Source organism: Rhinolophus hipposideros (assembly GCF_964194185.1).
Source record: "Rhinolophus hipposideros genome assembly, chromosome: 12".
Classification (NCBI taxonomy): Eukaryota; Metazoa; Chordata; class Mammalia; order Chiroptera; family Rhinolophidae; genus Rhinolophus; species Rhinolophus hipposideros.
The window spans coordinates 23,526,737-23,549,018 of record NC_138058.1 but is presented as its reverse complement, the minus strand read 5'-3'; the positions used below and the strand labels follow the sequence as shown (position 1 = coordinate 23,549,018).

The following is a 22,282-nucleotide window of genomic DNA, read 5'->3' as shown; positions in this document are numbered from 1 at the left end:
TGGCTTGTAGAGTTTCTGCTGATAAATCTGATGATAATCTAATGGGCTTTCATTTGTAGGTTACCGTCTTCTTTTCCCTGGCTGCCTTGAGGATTCTTTCTTTGTCGTTGATTTTAGACAGCTTCAATACAATGTGCCTTGGAGAAGGCCTGTTGGGATTGAGGTAATTAGGTGTTCTATTTGCTTCTTGGATTCGAGGATCCAGTTCTGTCCACAAGTTTGGGAAGTTCTCATCAACAATTTCTTTGAATATATTCTCTGTTCCTTTCTCTCTTTCTTCTTCTTCTGGCATGCCCATTATTCTTATATTGCTCTTTCTGATGGAGTCAGAAAGTTCTTGTTAGAGTTCTTTCATTTCTTTTAAATCTCAAGTCTCTTTCTTCTTCCATCTGTGTAATTTCCAGGTTTCTATCTTCAATGTCACTGATTCTTTCCTCTATCTGGTCAACTCTACTACCTAAGCTGGCTATTTCATTCTTGACTTCTTCTATTGAATTCTTAATCTCCAGAAATTCTCTTTGGTTCTTTTTTAAAATTTCAATCTCTTTCATAAAATGCTCATATTGTTTTTTTGATTTGTTTCTGAGTTCATTAAGCTGCCTTTCTGTGTTTTCTTGCATCTCGTTGAGTTTTTTCAGATCTGCAATCTTGAATTCTCTGTCATTTAAGTCACATATTTCCGTATCTTTAAGTTCCTTTTCTGGAGACTTTTCACTTTCTTTCTGAGCTGTCTTGTTGCCTTGGTTATTCATGGTAATTACTGATTTATTATTTCTCTTCCTAGACATCTACAGGAGTGGCTTCTGCAACAGGTTGATAGGAAGAGGTCTTTCTTTTGTTTTCCAGTACTTGTTGGTAGAATGTTTTATTTTCCCTCCGACTGCAGCCTTTTTTCCTCTCTCACATGGTAGTGCTATGTTTTCTCTGCACTATTCCAGCTTCTCACACAACGGGGGGATTCCCTGGGAGATGGGCTTCTCCTCTGTTAATAGTTCGCATGGGTCACAGGGCGCAGTGTCTGTGTGGGTATGCAAAGAGCCTTTCAAGTTCCAAAGCTCTTCCTGCACCAGATTCAGAGTATGTTTCAACAGTTCTGTTTACTCCTGCAGGGATCTGCCCAGATAGGTGGGGCCAGGGTCGGGGTGAGTTGTGAGAGGTGGCCCAGAGCAATGGCGGCGACCACCACCACAGCCGGTCCTGCTTCCACAGCTCCCTCCCCTTTGCCAGAACTAGTTGGGCTGTGAATCTGTGTCTGTGGTCCACGGTTCTCAGAACAGCAAATATTTTGTTCCTTTGATCTGACACTGCTACTGTTCTCCTTCTAGCACCGGGAAGGTGGGGGTGGGGCGAGCTCTGGGAGGGTAGGGAGGGTCGGCTAGTCTCAGTGCCTAAGGCTTCCATTCTCTGCTCAGCAGTGAGGGCTTAAACCACCGTTTTCAGCCTTCTTCCCGCAGTCTTTGCTCCGAGGTCCCTGCTGTGAGCTTTGGGTTCAGCCGTGTTATATGCTGCCCCCTCAGTCCTGTGGGCCATAAGTGGAGCCCTAGCAATCCGCGTTCTTCCCTCTCCTGCAGCTGCGGTAGTTCCGGGATGCAGCGAGCTCGGAGCACTGAGCTAGTGTCTCCGCACATGTCCTCCCCCAGACCCCCGCTCGCGTGATTCTCCCACCTTTAGGTGAATTCAGTAGTGGGCCTCTTTGTCTTGTCTGTCTGCTCTGCAGGGAGTTTTTTGTGGAGTTATTGTTGTTCGATTAGTTGTAAATTCCAGGGGAGCTTTACAGAGGCTCACCTCACGCCGCCATTTTGATGACATCTCTGGAAACTCTTGAAGGAACTGTGACTACCTGTTACACCCTGACTGGATGAAAGTATTCAGATGTGTGAGGCACTTAGTTCTGCTAAGAAGAGTGCTAGTCTCATAGCACCAGCCCTTCCTCTCAGTCGTTAGCACAAGTTAAAGTGGTACCCACTCTGTTGTGAAATGCAAGAGACTGACTGCTTTATAGAGAAAAACAGGGTAGGCTGCACAGCTGGGCTCACAAGGTCAGAGACACCGTTCCCTCTATCCCAAGACAAATAGCACAAACTCACACACATAATCCAGTGAAGCTCCGAGAACAGGGCCTCGTCCTTGCATAGTATGTGCATAAGAAATATTAGTTTTTCTCATTGGGAACATTGGGAAAGAGAGTCACCTGTAGCCGTGTGTGTGTGTATGGAGAGGAGCCTCAGTTGTGCTTTCCTCTCCTTGGTCAAACCCTCCCACCCTCCACAGTGGGCAGAGCAGGGAAGTAGGTATCTCTCCACACTGTGAGATGGCGTTTGCTGAAGCCCAGGGGTGTCCATGTCAGCCACACACTGCCCTCCCACTGACCACAGTGGGCTGGACAGACATGTGCCCACATACTGTCTCTCCATTTCCCAGGGAGAAGGATGGCATCCGGAAAGCCCGCGAGATCCTGGTACGGCTGGGCATGGACCCGACACAGGAGGACTGCGTGGCCACTCACCGCATCTGCCAGATCGTGTCCACACGCTCAGCCAACCTGTGCGCGGCTACCCTGGCAGCTGTACTGCGGCGCATCAAGGAGAACAAGGGCGGGGAGCGGCTGCGCTCCACCATCGGGGTCGACGGCTCTGTCTACAAGAAACACCCCCAGTGAGTTTGCGTTCTGGGACCCAGAGTGATGCTTCCAGAGCAGTTGGGGAGCCCTGACAGGCATGAGAGAGACCCAGTGACTTGACGGACCAGCTCCGTTTTGCATTCTGGGTCTGTGGAGATGGCCTGTGGAGTTGAGGATCTTCGTAGAATGAAAGTTCCTAGTGGGGCAAGTGGGAGCTGAGAGAGTGTTGTCCTTGGCATAGGTGGAGGTGATTTCTGAAGGCTGTGGATGATGGGGATGGTGGTGGGGAGACTCTACTCAGAGCTCTCCTGGCCACTGGGGGCTCTGTCTGTCACCCTCTTGTTTAGGAGTTAGTGTTTCTCTCTATTTCTTTGACTTGCTCATAATTCTTGATGGTCCCTTCAGTGCTGTGTCCTTTGCCAGGGGCCAGCCTGGCACAGTAGGTTACCAGTCTCTCTGGTTGACCTAGGTATTGAATTGATCCTGCCCTGCCTTCCATGTTTTGATCCTATAAAAGTGCCAAAGTATGCAAATTTTAGTTGGGATCTGGAAGATATCTATCTCTGTGCCCGCTTATCCTATCATGTTCACCTAATGTGAGTGCCAGGTCAGTGGGCCTTCACTGACTGAATTGGTGATGCCAAAGGTCTCAGCCCTACCACTCCCGGGTCTCCTAGTCCTGTGCTTCAAAAGCTTTCAAGTATGTATAACACCTGGGGATCATGCTAAGAGGCCAGTTCTGATTCAGAAGGTCTGGGTTCAGCATAGGACCCTGAATCTCTAACAGCCCCCAGCCCTGCTGCAGGACCACAGACCACACTTAGAGGGTGCTGGAGACATGGCTCCTATCAGCTACCACCCAAGAATTTCTGGCTGAACACATCTGTTGTCTTTAGCTGTTCAGACATTTTTAGGATTATTGCCAGAAATTAGCCAAAGAGAGGCCAAAGCTCCGAAGAACGTCTCTACTCTTTCTGTTTTGGGTCTTTCCAAGGCAGCATCTACTGAAATGAGTAGTGAAACATGAATAGGAGTTGGGGTCAGCATAATCTGATTCCATTGGGCTGCTCCAGCAAAGAGGCTGATACATTGGGCAGAAGAGCTATGGCCTGTGGGAAGAGAAGTGCTGTGTGACTACCTGCAGGGCATAGTGGCTTCCTAGAAAGGTCCTTCCCTTTCAGCAGCTGTTGGACCCAGCCAGTGTGGACACAGTTGAATATCTGAACTTTTGTACAGTGACCCCTAACTTGGGAAGGAGTGGGGAGAAGATTTTCAGGGCAGCATCTACTTCAGTAGGTGCCTCCTGGTACTTGGGTTGAGGCGGGGAGCTACCGTCCCAACCATTAGTACCACTGACCCTAGCTGTGGACACCATCTCTTACCCCATCTCGGTGACTGCAGCTTCGCCAAGCGTCTTCATAAGACCGTGAGGCGCCTGGTGCCCGACTGCGACGTCCGCTTCCTCCGCTCCGAGGATGGCAGTGGCAAGGGGGCAGCCATGGTGACGGCAGTGGCCTACCGGCTGGCTGACCAACACCGAGCCCGCCAGAAGACCCTGGAGCCCCTGAAGCTGAGCCATGCGCAGCTGCTAGAGGTCAAGAGGAGGATGAAGGTAGAAATGGAGCGAGGTCTGAACAAGGAGACTCATGCCATTGCCCCCATCAAGATGCTGCCCACCTATGTGTGTGCCACCCCTGATGGCACAGGTATGTGGCAGGGCTGCCGCCCAGCTCACCGTGGTGGGCCTTTGTCCTGGTGTTGACTCTTTGGGAGGACTCCTTAGCCCTAGCATTGGATGTGTGGTCTAGAACACGTTTCTCCAACCATAGTACAGATGCTCCTTGACTTACAATAGGGTTACATACAATAAAAACCCATGGTAAGTTGAAAACATCATACATTGAAAATGCATTTAATACACCTAAACTACCGAATGTCTTAGCTGAGTCTACCGTAAACATGCTTAGAACACTTACATTAGCCTACAGTAGGGCAAGAGCATCTCACAATGTACGTGCCAGTTGTTTACCCTCGTGATTGAGTAGCTGACTGGGGGCTGAGACTCGGAGTAGGTGCCCAGCATCACAAGAGTATTGTACTGCATATTGCTAGCCGAGGAAAAGATCAAAATTCAAAATTTAAAGTACAGTTTCTATTGAATGTGTATTGCTTTTACACCATGGTAAAGTTGAAAAAATTGTTAAGTCAAACCATCGTTAAGTCAGGGACCATCTGTACTAGGAAATTCAAGTGTTCAGTAAGCTCAACCAAGGCTTCCTCTGCTAAAATTCGAACAGTAATAATAGCAAATACTTACAAAATGCTTACTATGTGTCAAGAACTTCTCTAAGCATCTAACACATATAAACTCATTTAATCCTTACGTGTTCACAGAGCTTTGTTGTTAATTTTGTTTATTAACAAACTTATGGTTGGCGCAAAACCGAGGCACAGAAATGAAGAAATCTGCCCAAGTTTACACAGCTAGAAAATGGCAGAGCTGGGATTCAAACCCAAGGATTTTGTTTTCGGGTCTAGCTCTTGTAAACCCTAGGTCAGGGGTTGGCACACTAAGGCCCACCGACTAAATCTGGCCCACCATCTATTTTTGTAAATAAAGTTTTATTAGTACATAGCATGCCCATTTGTCTATGAACTATCTATGGCTGCTTCACATTACCATGGCAAAGCTGTGTGATTGCAGCAGAGACGATGGCTCACATAGGCCTACAATGTTTACTGCCCAGTTCTTTACAGAAAAATATTGCTGACCCTTGGTCTCACAACCTAAGAAATGGCAGTTTTTCTCCATAGAAAATGATCATTGAGCAGGCCAGTAGAACACAGTTGGTACAGGTTCCACAGGTAGAGACTGCGACTTGGTCCCTCCTCTACCCTCTTGTGGCTGTATGGCCCAGGGTGAGTGACTCAGCCTAGCTCAGCCAGATTTTGCTGTCTCGGCAGAGGAGAATGCAATGCCTCCCTCCCTGGACTGCCTGAGGGTTGCATGAGCACTGTGTGTGGCATGTAGCACGTGGGGATTGCCCAGGAAAGAAGGGCGCTTGACTCTGCCATTCCTTCTCTAGTCTAGAACCTAACACGAGGTCACCTTTGATTTAGCATGAATGAAATGTTTCGATATTTTTGAGCACACTGTGTCACCCTGTCCCTTGTTCTGCAGAGCTCGTTGTCACTTCTGGGGTTCCCGCCACTTGACCTCATTTGAGAACCACTAAGGAGCCTCTGGTTTCGGGGTCTTATTTTCTTTACTGTTAGGTGGAGCTCACAGTCCCTTATCCCTGAGGTTGTCCAGGGGCCCCCGGGAGAGCTCCCCATTAGGGAAGGTGTTTTAGCCCCTGTCACTCTACTGTGGTGACGTGGTGATGCCCCCACTTATTGCTTTCCTGGGTTTATTTTCCAGAGAAAGGTGACTTCCTGGCCTTGGACCTTGGGGGTACCAATTTCCGGGTCCTGCTGGTGCGCGTGCGGAATGGGAAACGGCGCGGAGTGGAGATGCACAACAAGATCTACTCCATCCCACAGGAGGTCATGCACGGCACAGGGGATGAGGTGAGGCAGGGCGGCCCCTCTGGGAGGGGACCCCAGTAGACACCCACTTCTTGCCTGGGAGAACAATGCTTTCTCTGCTCACCCATGGTCCCGGGGAGGGCTGCATGGGCCAGGACCCTGGGCTGGCCTCACTCAGGATTGCACCTGACCTTGCATATCTCCTGGGTGGAGGCCTCACCTGTATTCAGGTCTTGCTGGGGGCAGCCTGCCCTGTCTGGGTCCCCTTCCCTTAGAGCCCACCTTCTCCCTGCAGCTCTTTGACCACATTGTCCAGTGCATTGCTGACTTCCTCGAGTACATGGGCATGAAGGGCGTGTCTCTGCCTCTGGGCTTCACCTTCTCCTTCCCCTGCCAGCAGAACAGCCTGGACGAGGTAACAGGGTCTTCCTGGAGGGCTCTCCTATGGGTGTTATTGACTCTAAACCAGCCAGAGTTAGGAGCAGGTGAGAAAGGTGAGCTGAGAGGAGGAAAAGAAGAGCATGAGGGAGCAATCGTGAAGAGGGGTCTGTTGATGGGACCGAGTAAGTCCAAGCTGGTGGAGGTTAGTTTGGCTGTAACAACATTTGGGATGATGATGGCGTTAATGAAAATATTAACTAACATTTTTAAAGAACTTTACGCTGGGTACTGTGCTGGGCTTTCTGTGCACATTATCTCATTTAACCCTCATGGCAACATATAAGGTAGGTGTTTGTACATCTATTTTGAAGAAAGGAAAATATGGTCTACAGATATGCCAAGTACCCAAAACCACCGTGTCTTAGGTTGCAAGACCTAGACCAGGTCATAAAGCCATGATTTGAATTCTGATTTCCTGACACCTGAGCCCATGCCCTCAATCATGCTCACCTGCTTCTAAGGCCCTTGTTTTGGGCTCAGGACATTTTCATTCATCTCCTATCATTCGGACGCTCTCGTTCTTCTCTAGTCTCACTTTTGCTTTTCATCCTTTTGGATGAATGAAGCAGATGGGGGAAGACTGGCGCTCCCAGGTATTCCAGACATGGATGTGTTGAGACGTGTAGGAGAGCTGAGTAGGCTGGTGCTCAGGCTTGAGCTGGATGGATACTCTGTATATTAGATGTCAGAATACATCTAGCAGTGGTTCCTCTTCGTCTCTGTCGGCTCGAAGCTTACATGCATGACACAAGTGGACAGTATGCTGTGGATGAAGTTGCCAGGGTACCAAAGGCATAGTTCCTGCTTTAGGTGCTCACAAATAAACTGGGCTGATGAAGCAAGCGCAGAAAAAGCAGAGCTGCTATCTGGAACGTGCACCAATGGGATGCAGAAGCCCCGAGGACATGGAGTGTGATAGTATTCTGTGCACATACATGGAGGGCAGGAGGAATCCTTGGATCGTCCAAGTCAGAGGACTGAGTTGATGGGGAAGAAAGGCAGGCAGGCCTGCAGTGTAGAGGACGGCACATAGGTGGGAACAGTCACATGTACAGTGAGCTTGGTCCAGTGGTGAGGAAAGGCCGTATTTCCCACAAGGTCCCTGGGTCACCAACCGTCACGTTGCTCAGATGAGTTTGGTAAATGCCTCCTACTCCTCCCCTCTGAGAGTTAAATTCACCATGTGCACTATGACAGTTAAGGTTTTAGGATATTCTGCATTGAAATCCCTGCTTAATGCAGTGTTTCCCAATACCTGTTAACGTTTGTTCAGTGTTGCTTTTCGCTTTTCCAATTTCTTTTGTCTCAACACATTTTTTTCAGCATCCGTGCTTTGGGTTTTCAAAGCCTTCACATTTGCATCAATTTGGTAAAGGGAATTATCAAACATGTGGATAAGTATTTATGTGATAGTTAATGAAACATTATTTATCATAGCAAAGGCATTATAAACAAACCTAATTGTTCAATGGTCAAGAAATAATAAAAAATTATGAGCCATTCACCACCTCATTATCAGCAACTAGTTTTTTGGAAGAAGTTTTAATGATAGGGGAAAATACTGGTGGTCATACCAACTAAAAATCTTTTTTAAGAAAAATGTCATCTCTATACTATACGAGTACGTACAAAACATACGATTAATAGGAACATAAAAATATAACACTCCAGTGTATATACTTCCAAACTTTTCCTACTGAAATATTTCTAAACAGACACTATCTTACTTTTCATGCCAACATGTATGTGGTGGCCTGAAAACATGTTACCTATTTCTGCCTGAATTGTAAGATTGCAGGCCACTGTATTGGATTTTATTCTATATGTTTCTGTGAGGAGCACATGTTTGGTCTAGAATTGTAAGACTTAAGAGCAAATAAAGCAGAAGCCAGGTTCTAGGGGTTCTATCTGCTGTACGCTGGGTTCTGCTCTGGTGAGATTATCCTGTTGATGGGAAAATTGGCAGGTGCTGAGGCCCGGAGGCCTCAAAGCTGCCTTGAATAGCTGGTGGCCTTGAGCAAGTCTCCCCAGCTGTTGGGGCCTCTGCTTGTCTTATTAAGGACCACCTGAAATAATGTTACGTGAACATTCTGTAAACTTGTAAGTGCCAAAATACACAATTTCGTTGGAGAGGCGAAGCTAATTTGCAGATGAGCAAGTTGGGTGCAGATAAGCACACAGGTATTTGGATGTAGGTGTGTAAACCACGACACTCCCTGATTGTACTTTGTTTTTCTGAATCTTCCAGGATCTGAACACAATGTGACACATTCAGGTTGACTTGTGATAGCAAAGTCCTGGGCCATGAAATGCCAAGCTGATGGGCATGAACAACCATACGAGTGGGCGGATAGTGAGCCCACAGCCCATTTATGGATTCTGGCCTCTTGGGAAGGGGATCTGGGTGTCCTTCACAGTTGTTTCTTGATGGGCTGTGGCATCAAAGAGGACCAAACCCTCTTCCTGTTTTGAACATTTCTTCCATGTTTGAAGCTACCATCTGTCTGCTCCTGGAGGGCCCCCATGACATGGTGAAGGGCCACATTAAAAATGAGGGGGTTCCGGGGGGTTCTGAGTTGCTTGGAGCACTTCCCTCGCTGAGATGGTGATGAAGCCTCGATGTCACTCCAACTATGGGCAGGGTACTTGTTCACCCTGTCCTGGAGTTTGACAATTACACACGGATCCCTATGCTGTAAATATAAGATGGGGACAGGGCAAACTGCATTTTTCAGTGACGGAAACAAGGGTATAGAACTTACTTCCCTGGCAGAGGCAGTGGTGGCACTCAGTAAATCCAAGTAAATGAAACCAGTTTAGAATCATTTGTGGGTGAGATGATTGGTTATGAAAGGGAATCTGTATAACCTATATAAGGGAATAACCCAGGAGCCCTTCTCTGATATCCTCATCCCTGTTCCTGTGTGATTTTCTTTTTTTTTAGAGCATTCTTCTCAAGTGGACTAAAGGCTTCAAGGCTTCTGGCTGTGAGGGTGAGGACGTGGTCAACCTGCTGAAGGAAGCTATCCACCGGCGAGAGGTGGGAGAGACATGGCATGAGGCCTGAAATGATTTGTGTATTCAGAAACTGGGGGAAGTGTCGAGTGTGGCTGAGTATTAGGCAGAGAATTAACTTAGTCTGTCAGTAATTCTGGGTCAAAAGCCCTGCTCTTGTCCCTGGGGATTCAGGAAGGTCCACTACAGACTCTTGTACTATAAACAAACCCATGAACTAATGTCAGTGCTACAGAGCTATGAAGAAAAATGAAGTAGGGTGAGGACAGAGTGAGTGGGCTGGGGAAAGGGCACTCTTTTCAATAGTATAACCAGGGAAGGCTCTGAGGAGGGGACATTTGAGCAGAGACCTGAATGGAAAGAGAGAATGAGCCATGTCATATAATATAAATCTCCATTACAAGTGTCAGAAGGGAGAATATTATGGTTCGTTTGTGGACTGGGGATCTGCTTTTGCTCTCGCAGGAGTTTGACCTGGATGTGGTTGCCGTGGTGAATGACACCGTCGGGACCATGATGACCTGTGGCTATGAAGACCCTCACTGTGAAGTCGGTCTCATCGTGGGTGAGGACCTAGGCTGTCCTTCCCGTGTGGGGACACATGGCTTCTGGTGGGTGGGTGATGATGCTGCGTGAGAGGGAGGCCCTGATATCTCTGTGATTGGCAGGTACGGGTAGCAACGCCTGCTACATGGAGGAGATGCGGAACGTGGAGCTGGTGGAAGGGGAAGAGGGGCGCATGTGTGTCAACATGGAGTGGGGGGCCTTTGGGGACAATGGATGCCTAGACGACCTCCGCACGGAATTTGATGTAGCTGTGGATGTGCTATCCCTTAACCCTGGCAAACAGAGGTAGGCACCCAACCGTGGGTGGTCCCTGCTATCTGTACCCTAGAACTGGATGGTGACAAGGGACCAGATCCGTTACAGCAGCAAATCCCAGACGCTCTTTCTCTTGAGAGGTGACTAGAAGGGATTTCTTTGGAAAGGGCTTCTTTTTCTGAATACGTCTGGAAAGTTCTGAGTGAAGTCCTTTTCCCCCTGCTGGACTGTGGTGCTTTCAAAGTCCAGTTGGAAAAACAAATCACAATAATTATGTTGCAAGAAGAATTTCATATAGGGAACCAGTCCCACAGGTGTTAGAGGGATGGCAAGACAAAAAGGAGACACTGACGAACACAGTTAGTACTTATAAGAAGCAGCTCCCACGCCGAAGACTGTGAGAAAAGGCAGGGGAGAGAGCGTTGAGACCTAGGTCTGGGACGACGGGAAAAACAAATGACAATTGAACCACCTGCTGCTACCAGGGTGAAGAAGCAGAAACATTGCCGGGGTGAGGCAGACAGGAACAGGAAGCAAACAGAGTCAAATCTCTTCCTTCTTCCCCCACCCAGTATGTGGTGCCCTCTATTGCCAGGACTGCATGAGGGGCCAGCCCCTACATCACAAAGCCCCTGTTACGGTGTGGGGGAATCTGAACTGAGAAACAATGTAAGATCCAGCACACTTCCTACGAGGAAGTTGTTGCATTTCCTAAGTATTAATAGATGAATCAGGGGCCATAGTTCTGCAGAATATACTTTGCAAAACATTTGTCTAGAGAAGAGGTCACAGGCAACATTTATGAGGTAAGACAAGATGGACTGGTGATGGAGTCTTTGTTGAAACAGGGGACCTTGACTTTTGTCAGTCACTATGTGGGGCCAAAAGACCCTTAAGCCACTGACTAGTCACATTCAGCTTTACAAACCAGGACAGGGCGTCTCCAGCTGGCATTCGTTACTTAAGTGATAATGATTAGGTTGAAGAGAAAGCTAAATGCCTAGTGAGGTTAAGGGTTAAGACTGTACCCTACCTTTCTCCTGGAAATGTGGTGTCTGGCTATGTGTTCCTTCTTGAGGAGTCAGGAATAAGCCTTGGAAGGGAAATGAGCCCCAAGGATGGGGCCCATTCCAGGGAACCCTGTGGGCCTCAGGCACTGTATCCAGCTTCACTGAAGGCTGTGGGTCAGTGTGCTTTCAGACACCAGGAATATGACCCATGTGAATCAAGTAGCTTTTCCTTTCCCACCCAGGGGAATCTGCATGCCCTCTACTTCCAAGTGTGTCGCAGGTGACCGAGCTGGTCTGTCGTGTCTCAGCACATACCCCCACCTTCCTGCTTAACCTCTACAAATGTTACCCACATTGCAGGTTTGAGAAAATGATCAGTGGCATGTACTTGGGCGAGATTGTCCGTAACATCCTTATCGATTTCACCAAGCGTGGACTGCTCTTCCGTGGCCGTATCTCAGAGCGGCTCAAGACAAGGGGAATCTTTGAAACCAAGTTCCTGTCTCAGATTGAGAGGTGAGAATTTAGGGCTTGGAGTAGGGTTGGACCATGTCTTCCTAATGGACAGACAAGCTGAGGGTTTTCCCCAGTGCAAGTAAAATCAGGGTGTGGCTTACATAAAGGTCAGTTTAGTATCTGACACATTCATGTCCATAGTGTGTATTTCAAGTACATTATGGACAATTGGCATTTTAACGGAAAATATACCATTCTCGTGAAAAATCATGCTAAGCTGGCATAGGCTCATGCAAAGTAATGTCATTGGGTTTTTAGATCAAATATCAAAGTTAGAAAGATACCTGCTCATCAGATACAAGTCGGAATTTGTATCACAGAGGAAGAAGATAAGCTATGAAAGAACTTATGCTTGGCCGGAGGGTTCTTCCTAAGTGCTGGCTCCCATAAGGCAACCAGAACTGAGAGTGAAGGTGGCTTGCCAGGCAATGCAGACAAACGTCATGTGGCGGCTCATTGAGGCAAAGCCTCCCCGCTCCAGTCTAGTGGCGGAAAAATCTGCTCCAAATTAGAATGGTGAATTTCAGAGTCCTTTAAAGATTCATGCTGTGTCATTATACTCTCAGGCGTACAGAAAAGCAGGAACTGCCATGAGTGGGCCCTAGGCTGTCTGCCCCAGTGAATAGAAAGAACATAGTCTTCATGTCTGTTTATGTGCAAGATGATTCCAGGGTTCTCAAGTAGTTCCCTTCACAAAACAGGGTTTATTTTCTTCCTGTGATGTTCTTTACATTTGTTTCATAAATCGTGGACAAGTAGCTTGCAGACCACCCAGGGTGGGGGAGCAGGAATAGAACAGGGATCTACTGTTGGCTGACGATGCTTGTCCTGCTGGACGCCTGTGGAGAGTGGACAACGGGAGAGTGGACATAAAGGGGAGCTTTGTAGCTGAAAACTGCCACCTACGAGCATTGTCTTCATTATTTCCAAATGAATGCAATACTTAGACAGTATATTTCCTTTTGTTTTGAGTATCACTTTTGTCGTAGCTATGCCCTGCCTCATCTGGGCAAAGTGGGATAGGGAGCTGTTTCTTCGTGAGCCTCGTACACTCAGGGAGACTTTGTGGTCCAGTAGGATGGGCACTTGTTCCTGAACTAAGTAAGTTCAAGAACAAGAGCCACCTTGCAGGGCTCTTTACGCACAGTTCCCAGATGGTCAGGGCCCTGGAGTGATGGGCCCTCGGCCCCTCTTGGCACGTGACTGACTCCTTGCTATCTCTCCTCCACCCCAGTGACTGCCTAGCCCTGCTGCAGGTCCGAGCCATCTTGCACCACTTGGGGCTCGAGAGCACTTGTGATGACAGCATCATCGTCAAGGAGGTGTGCACTGTGGTGGCGCAGCGGGCAGCCCAGCTCTGTGGTGCAGGCATGGCTGCCGTGGTGGACAAAATACGAGAAAACCGTGGGCTGGACACTCTCAAAGTAACAGTAGGCGTGGATGGAACCCTCTACAAGCTACATCCTCAGTGAGTGCCTGCCCTTCACCCTCTCTGTCCATCTTTCTCCTTCCGTCTCTCTACTCTTTCCTTCCTTTCCCTTCTTTCTCTTTTCATTTTAGAGCAAATAATCAGGCATTCCAAAGAGTGTATATAATGTATATATTATAGATTAAAGATAAATAATCAGGAGTAGGCCTGTGTTATCCCACCCAGCTTGGAAGCCCCCTGTGAGCCCCTCCCCAGTTGCGTCCTTCTCTCTCCCCGGCCTGGGGTAAGTCCTATGGTGACTCCATCCCTTGCTTTCTTCTTTCCTCTTGCATCTATGCATGTGTGCATTTACATTGTTTAGTTTTACTTGATGTTGAACCTGCCATAGGGGAATCATACGGCACCTCTGCTTTTGTGACTGGCTTTTCCCACACAGCATTTTTGGTTCTGAGATGCCTCCACGTTGAAATATACATTTGTAGTTCATTGATTTTCAGGACTGTACAGTGTACCTTTGAATGAGGATGTTATAGTTTATTCTACTGTTAATGAATATTGGGTTATTTCTAGATTTTGACTATTACAAACAGTGCTCCTATGAACATTCTGGTAAATGTGTGCTGGAAATCTGGAGTCAGATTTTTTCCTACAGTCTAGAGCAAGGACAGGCAGATTATAGCCATGACTTTTTGTAAATAAAGTTTTATTGGAGTGCAGCTGTGCCCACTTGTTGATGTATTGTCCAAGGCCTCTTTCAGCTGCAATGACAGTGAGTCGTCATAACAGATCCTACGGCCCACAAACCTGAAAGTATATCTACCGTCTGGCCCTTTATAGAAAAAGTTTCCTACCACACCCACCTCCCAGTTTGGAAGTACTGACTTCTCTTTTCTTTTTATTCTTTCCCTGCCTTTCTCCATCTCTCTTCTCCTTTCTCTTCCTCTCATCGCTATTCCTCTTCTCTCTTCTTTACTCATTTGCATATGTTTTGAATAAATTATTTCAAAGTCAAGGAGTGCTCCAGCCCTTCTTCCCTGGATGTGTTTCAGCTAAAAGTTAAAAGAACAGAGCCGTGTCCCTGGCCTGGGCAGTAGGTGGGATGGAGTGAGAGTGGAGAGACTCGTCAATTGAATTGTTATCTTTTCTCACCATGATTGCTTCGAGGAGTTGATAGATATTCCCAGAGTCTACACAGTTAACAAAAAGAGTGACTCTTGGAAGTTCCCAGTCCCTTTTGTTGATGTGCAGTGTCACTGTGAAAATAGGAGCCTTAGTCCCAGATGAGGGCTGAGAGGGGAGCAGATGCCGAGCCACCAGCAGCACTGGGGCCTGGTGTTAGGAGCCTCTGTCCTGGGCTTCACAGATGAGGCGGGGAAGGCAGAGCCCTGTAATGTCCCAGAGCAAACCCCTGAGCCTGCTTTTTTAGCGACATTTTGGATTAGATTGTGTCTGGTGTGAATCAATACCGCTGGAAAATAGAATATCACATGGGTAGGGCTTGGTCCTTCCCTCCAGCATTTATGACCAGGTTGTGAACTTCTGCAAGGCACACCTGTGGTGTCCATGACTGTTAAACTTCTCTTTCACTGATTAGTGTTAAGAACACAACTGGCCAGAATCTCAGGCATTTGAACCTTAACTCCCCTCTTGCCCTCTGTGATGTAGAATTTGGGCATGTTCTCTCCAAGCCTCAGTTTTCTGCTATACAACACATAGTAAGTGTTTAATACATGGCAGCTGTCATTCTTTTGTTCATTTTAATTATCCCTGGGTTTCCAGCATCACTTTATAGGGTCTCATCTCTGAGGACACCAATCAGTCATGACTGAGATGTGTTTTGTTCTGTGTCTTCTTCCCAACTTTTCCAGCTTTGCCAAAGTCATGCATAAGACGGTGAAGGACTTGGCTCCGAAATGTGATGTGTCCTTCCTGGAGTCAGAGGACGGCAGTGGCAAGGGGGCAGCTCTCATCACTGCCGTGGCCTGCCGCATCCGAGAGGCTGGCCAGCGATAGAGTTCCTGAAAGCAGAAGGGACTTCCGCTGGTTCCCCCTCCTTCCTGCTTTACATTGTACGATGCCATCCCCTGTGTCAGAGATGGACCCCTCGGCAGTTCATCGGCAGAGAGGACCCTGCTGGACTGTGTTTTGTCTCTGTGTGTCCTCACTATAGAGTTCAGTGCCCAAGCCTTGGCCCTCCTGAGATAAATACAATTTGAACTAAGGATTTATTCACATTTGTCACAACCATTCCCCTTGATTCTCATAAAGCTTAACACAAATTTTAGCCTTTAGTAATCCCCCAGGCTGAATTCCATGTCCCTGTATAATCCTACAGGATAGGGACACTAATGAAAAGATACGGTTGCTGTACCTTGAGCCCTGGCTGCTTTACCATGGACCCTGAACATGATATTTCTAGGTGGAGAGCATCCCCCCCGCATGGAGGCTGATACTGATTCTCTTCTCAGAGACCTGGGAGGTCTCCACTAACTTGAGCCTGATTCTCCCACAAGCAGAAGAGGGTTTGGCAATGGAGGAAAATCCGTGGATAACCATGTGGCAGCCCCTCTTCACCATCATCTGCTGCCATCGTCTTATGGGTTACAATGGTTGCTACTCCTGGAATCAAAGCATCCTGAGTCTGAGTGAGCAAAACCAAAACCTCAAGTTGACACATCCTGCACCTGGATGTTTGTATCTCCTCGTGGGCTCCTGGGCCATTCACGAGCAATAGGCCTGTAAGGGGGTGTGGGGGACTTTTGGGTCTATCTTTTAAATGTTTCCTGCAGAAGTATAAACACTGTATTTTCATTTTAATTTATGTTTGAAATTTATTTCACGAAGTACATCTGCTCCTTCATCTGGACACTGTGTGTAATGGTCGCTTGTATGTAATGTATTTATGTATTAATCTGTCATGTATATAGATACACAGGGTCTCCTCAGACCTGGCCTCATTAGTAGCTCAGTGTAGTTGAAAGGTGAAGATACTGACTGGTGACTAGAAATACCTCATTTGCCTGCAGAAAGAGAAAGGAAGCCTCTTCAGGGTGAGCAAATGGCCAAGCAGCTCCCTCCCGGCTCCTCCTTTCCCTGCAGACTCAGAAACTTGGAAAGCAGGGAACAGAGTGAAGGAGGCTGGGTCTATGGATTGAACAAACCACAGCCACTGGCTACTCTGTGTAGGGACTTTCCTGGGCCAATATTAACATGGGATGTTAACCAAAGGAAACGGGAATCATTTCAAACATGCTCATTGCTTAGGAATCTTCATTCTTAGGGCAGTCAGTAGAATTTAAAGCTCTCTACCAAGAAGCCACCAAAACCATTTTTTAAAAACTGACCATTGATAGCAAACCAAAACAATGAAACAATCAAAGGAATGAAACCTCAGGGACAACACTTGTGATTTGGGTCCTCCTAGCAAAATTGGTTTTGTAAATGTTTTATAAGAAGCTTGTGGAGGACTTCTCTAGGCTGAGCTGTTTTTATACACGGTATTTATTTCAAACTGCTGGCGGGTGGGTGGAAAGGGGTGGAGTGGGAGTGGCATAAAATCTTTTATACCCTACTTTTCAGGAGTGCAGTTAATTCTGAATCCTTAAGCCTGCTTTTGCCCTAAAGTATGGCACCCGCACTCATTACACCTGAATATAAATTATAAAGAAGGAATGGCCTGGAAACACTATTGAGTAGGACATAAGGATCAAAAGAGAAAGATGGAAAGACACAACCCAATAGCACCCAATTCTTGCACATTTATCAAACTTGTACTGAGAGCAGTGTCTACATTTGTGTATAACTAAAGGATGTCCAAGAAATAGAGATGCATTTTAACTTTTAAATGTGACAATTAGGCTCCATCTATGAAACTACATTTTTAAAAGGTAGAGCTGTGTGTGGCTGTGAAAGAGGTATTGGTTTCCAAAAAGGAACACTGGCAGGTGCGTTTTGAATGTGTTCCTACAATGAGGTGACAGTTCCTTGCCGATGCTGCTTTGCTGGATGTAAATACAGTGAATCTCAATCTAGGACTTGGGATGTGCTGAATAGTGAATCATCTCAAACCCTCCAACAGTCTAGTGAAGATATTGTCATGTACAATAAAGACTAGTTGAATTAACTATGTGACGTTAACTATTATTAATAAATTTTAACATTTTTCAAAACATTTCATGTGTGATTCATGAGCATTTTCAAGAATACAGTCATCTTTTGGGCATATTAGTACTTCCTGGCCAGTATGAATAATTTGTGGGAGTCATGATTTTGACTGTATTTGCTTGACAGGTGTTGACCGAGTGTAAATGAATCAGGAGGCTTCACTAGAATTAAGTGACAGTTTTCTTCAAGGTCCTTCAGTGGATTGCAATTCAGAAAAATACCCACAGCTAATACCTACCAGCTAAATACCCACAGCTAAATACCTACCAGCTAAATACCCACAGTGTTATGAAGAAAAAGAAAAGATGAGTTTTACAGTAAAACAAAACAAAACAAAACAAAACAAAACAAACTCTTGAGAAGAATCGGTTCTGCATTCTTAGCTTCTGAAATGGTCCAAGATGGTAATCTTCTAGATGTCCCGTGTTCTGGATGATGGAATAGTCTTTCCTAAATTCTTCAGAGGGTTATCTATAGGATTTATGCACATCCAGGCATTGAGAGACACACAACTGAAAAGTTCCAAACTTCAAGTTCTCAGGCTAGTTAAAGTAAGATAAAATCCATTCCTCATGTTTCAACCCACTCTGATTTAAGTAGTTTTGTTAACTTGATTCTAGTGACTCCATTTTGTGTCTTCTCTCTTTTCTCATAGGCATGTGGCCAAGACTTGGCTTTGACCCCAGATATTTCTCTTCCCAGAAACTCAGTACTACAACTGGAAGATGACTTTCCCTAGGCCATTGTATAAGCCCCTAGATTTCACGCACCACTGAAGAACCACAGATGGCCCTGCAATCTACTGGTTAAGCAGTTTGGCTGGGATGTAGCAGAACCCTCAGGGGCACTGGGTGGTTTCTGTAGGCATATGTGATTCATACTTAGTATATAAAATTCTTACATGAACATCTTAAAAACATTTGCCTCTGGGCTCTCCCTACCAAACTTTCCCCTCTCCCTAATATGCAAAACACAAACCTGGAAAATAAATTCCTCTCAGCTCCCTAGTGATACCCACTGACATTGACAATAACAGGAAGAAAGCTGACCAAGGGTAACAAGAAGCTAGACAAAGCCAAAACAAAATTTGACCTTACTAGGGAAAGAAATTAACCATTAGAACCTATTTTTCCAGCTTCAAATTGGAGAGATTATGGGGAGCATTCTCACACTATTAGGAAGTGTACAAACTAGTATGACCATTCAAAAGAATGTTTTGTATAATTTTCTAGAAATTTGTGCAGAAGAAATACACATAGCTGGGGACTAAGATTTAGCTTTCTGGGTATTGGCTACTGTATGACTTATAATAGCAAAAAGGGACACTCCATATAACGGATCTGCCCACCCAGTCAGAGTCCAGTCAGGGAGACAATCCACTCTAGTTATTTCAAACATTTTAAAACAGACTTGGGTATACAGATGACGGAAGAGCTGAGAAGCCAAAGATTATAGAGAAGCAACCCAGAGATTAGCAACATCAGAAAAGCTGCTTAGATCTCACTGGCTAGACCAGAGTCCAAAAGCTGGGGTGGGGATGAAGGAGCTGGAACCACAGAGCAGGGAGGGGAGTGGTTAGAAATACCCTGGCTTTTCCCTCCCAGCCTCTACTTTTCTGCAGTGTCTCCCATTGGCTGAAACTTGCAGGAAGCCAGCCGGCAAAGGGAGCCTGGAAAACCCTCCAGGCAGGGGATGGTGGGGCCTGGGACTGAGTAACTGGCATGTACTGTATAAACCGATGTTATAGAAGAATGGCATCATAGAAAATATTGACAGCATGCTGCTTCATGTGAAAAGTATGTTACAGAACAGAATATTATGACCCTGTTTTTGTTTTTAAAATTATTAATGTATGACATATGCGGCATAATGTGTTTCCTTGAATGTCCCCTCTGCCTCGCTGAAGTGTGGGCACGAATGAAGCCTCCACCTCTGTGGTAATGGCTTCAGCCCCACTCCTCAGCAGCTGCCCCCTCAGATTTCCCCCTCTGGGATTCGGGCACCCCAACCCCCACCCCCGAGGGGCTCTGGAGCTCCTGGTTCTGCTTGGCCTGCCAGCCTTGGCTGGAGGCTGTTCAGGGCAGCTTTGGTAGAACCTGCCCTCCCAGGTCACTGCTGCCTCACTGCAGAGCCTCAGGGGAGAGCTGCTCTCGCATTCCCACTGGGCCCCTCCCCGAGGTGGACATAGACCCCTGATGTACCCCAGGTTATACAAGTAATACTGGACAAGATGCTCAGAAGGGAATTTTCTCAGTGCATAACTTAAATTGGGTTCCTGCACTGGACACCCTCAAAGCCTCTGGGCCACCTATACTCGTGGGTTTCCTGGGGCTGCCTCAGGGCCCAACTCCCACCTCTTCCACGGGGTCTCTCACCACTGGGAAAACCCATTTCCTTCAAATAAATGGACAATCTGCACCCAAGTTGCTTGCAGTTTGGAAATAGCTTTCCCAGTTTCCGCCAAGCCCATCCAGTTTTGTTTTCTTTTTCTTTTTTTGGTCTTTCTTTGTTGCCTTTTTTTCTTTCTTTTCTTTTTCAGTTTGGGCTAGAGGTGTAGAAGACTAAATTACTCATATTCCTCCCCAGTTTGGGGCATTTTCTAATCTTTGCAAGGACCTTTCTTGCTTGTTAGTTTTCTTAACTGCCTTTTGTCCTCATTTCTCTTTCCCATGCTCCACTCAACAATCCGCAACCAGGTTACCATATCATACACAATTTATTTGTGTGTCTCTCTGAGGCATATATTGTTTTGTGTGCATGTTTTTTTAATTTACAAAATGCTATTGGCTAAAAGCCTTATTTTGGTTTTTCCCCCTACTAAGACTAAGAGTCATACTTTTAAAGACTCATAGATGCTGCTATGTGTGCATCTAATCCATTATGTGCAGTTACTGCCAAATAACCCATCGTGTGCATCTACGCGATTTTCCACCCATGCTCCCAGTGATGGACAGGTAGATTGACTCAGCTTAGGCTACACAAACATCGTCTCAACGAGCATCTTTGGACATGTCCCCTTAATCATTTTTGAGATAATCTCTCTGGGCATGTACCCTGGGGCCGTAGAGCTGGATCATAGGTTAAGCATTTGCTTAATCTGAACCCTCGCACTCCTGCCATATTACTCTTCTTTTTTTAAAAAATTTAATTTTAAAAAGATTTTTATTAAAATATAACTAACATACAATATTATATGAGTATCAGGGGTACACTACAGTTATTCAACATTTATATACCTAAAAACGTGATCACCATGAGAAGTCCAGCAACCATCTGACACCGTACCACGCTATCACAATGTTATTGACTATGTTCCCCATGCTGTACATTACATCCCCATGGCTTACTTGTTTTATATGTGGAAATTTGGACCACTTATTGCCCTTCACCTTTACCCCCTTTTTAAAATTTTTCAATTACAGTTGATATTCAATATTATTTTATATTAATTTCAGGAGTACAGCATAGGGGTTAGACATTTATATAACTTAAGAAGTGATCCCCCTGACTAGTCTAGTACCCACCTGGCACTATGCATAGTCATTACCATATCACTGACTATATTCTCTATGCTTTATAGCCCCATGACTACTTTTTAACAACCAATTTGTACTTCTTAATCCCTTCTTTCACTGCCTGTTCCCAAACCTCCTCCCATCTGGCAACCATCCAAATGTTCTCTGTAACAATGAGTTTGTTTCTGATTTGTTTGTTTGTTTTGTTCTTTAGATTCCACAAATAAGCAAAATACATCCGTCTCTGTCTGACACTCCACTTAGCACAATACCCTCCAGGTTCATTCATGCTGCTGCAGATGGCAAGAACCCATTCCCTTCCATGGCCAAGCAATATTCCATTGTATATATGCACCATCTACTCTATCCATTCTTCCATCAACAGACACCCAGGCTGCCTCCACGTCTTGGTCATTGTAAACTATGCTGCAGTGAACATATGGACACACATGTCCCCTCGAAGTAGCATTTTGGGTTTCTTTGTATGGACACCCAGAAGTGGGATTATTGGGTTTTTGTCTCTTGTTATAGCTTTTGTTTTAAACTCTATTCTGTCTGGTGTAAGTATGGATACTCCAGCTGTTGTTGTTGTTGTTTCCATTTTGATGAAATATATTTTTCTATCTCTTTACTTTCTGTCTTTGTGTGTCCTTCAATCTGAAGTGATACTCTTGTAGGCAGTGTATGTAATGATCTTGTTTTCTTATCCATTCATCCCTCCTATGCCTTTTGATTGGACTATTTAATCCATTTCCTTTGAAAGTAATTGTTGATAGGATAGATAAGTAGCTATTGCCATTTTATTATTCATAATTTTATTCTTTTTCTTTTTTTTCTTTTAAAGAAGTCCCTCTAACATTCCTTATAATACTGGTCTGGTGGGGATGAACTCCTTTAGCTTTTCCTTGTCTGGGAAGCTCATTATCTTCCTTATCTGTCCTTAGATTTTAAATGACAGCCTTGCTGGGTAGAGTCCACTTAGTTGTAGATCCTTGCTTTTCATCATGTTGAATATTTTGTGCTAATCCCTTTTGGCCTGCTATGTTTCTGTTGAGAAATCAACTGACAATTTTATGGGCACTCCTTTATAAGTTACTAGCTGCCTTTCTTTTGCTGCTTTTAGGATTCTCTCTCTGTCTTTAACCTTTGCCATTTTAATTATTACGTGTCTTGGTGTGGGCCTGTTTGGGTTCATCTTGTTTGGGACTCTCTGTGCTTCCTG

At 45.8% G+C, this 22,282-nt stretch overlaps 1 protein-coding gene across 2 annotated transcripts in view; it reads left to right on the top strand.

Moving 5' to 3' along the window:
• The window catches only part of HK2 (hexokinase 2), a 66,801-nt gene extending 48,972 nt beyond the window's left edge, over positions 1-17,829 (top strand). For both annotated transcript variants that reach the window (XM_081069731.1, XM_081069732.1), the window contains exons 9-18: positions 2,422-2,655; positions 4,022-4,326; positions 6,042-6,190; positions 6,444-6,563; positions 9,534-9,629; positions 10,070-10,169; positions 10,273-10,456; positions 11,797-11,952; positions 13,187-13,420; positions 15,250-17,829. In XM_081069731.1, coding sequence (XP_080925857.1) covers positions 2,422-2,655; positions 4,022-4,326; positions 6,042-6,190; positions 6,444-6,563; positions 9,534-9,629; positions 10,070-10,169; positions 10,273-10,456; positions 11,797-11,952; positions 13,187-13,420; positions 15,250-15,394 — 1,723 coding nt within the window. In that variant the 3' untranslated portion in view covers positions 15,395-17,829. The remainder of the gene's footprint in view (positions 1-2,421; positions 2,656-4,021; positions 4,327-6,041; positions 6,191-6,443; positions 6,564-9,533; positions 9,630-10,069; positions 10,170-10,272; positions 10,457-11,796; positions 11,953-13,186; positions 13,421-15,249) is intronic.
• Positions 17,830-22,282: the final 4,453 nt, after the last annotated feature.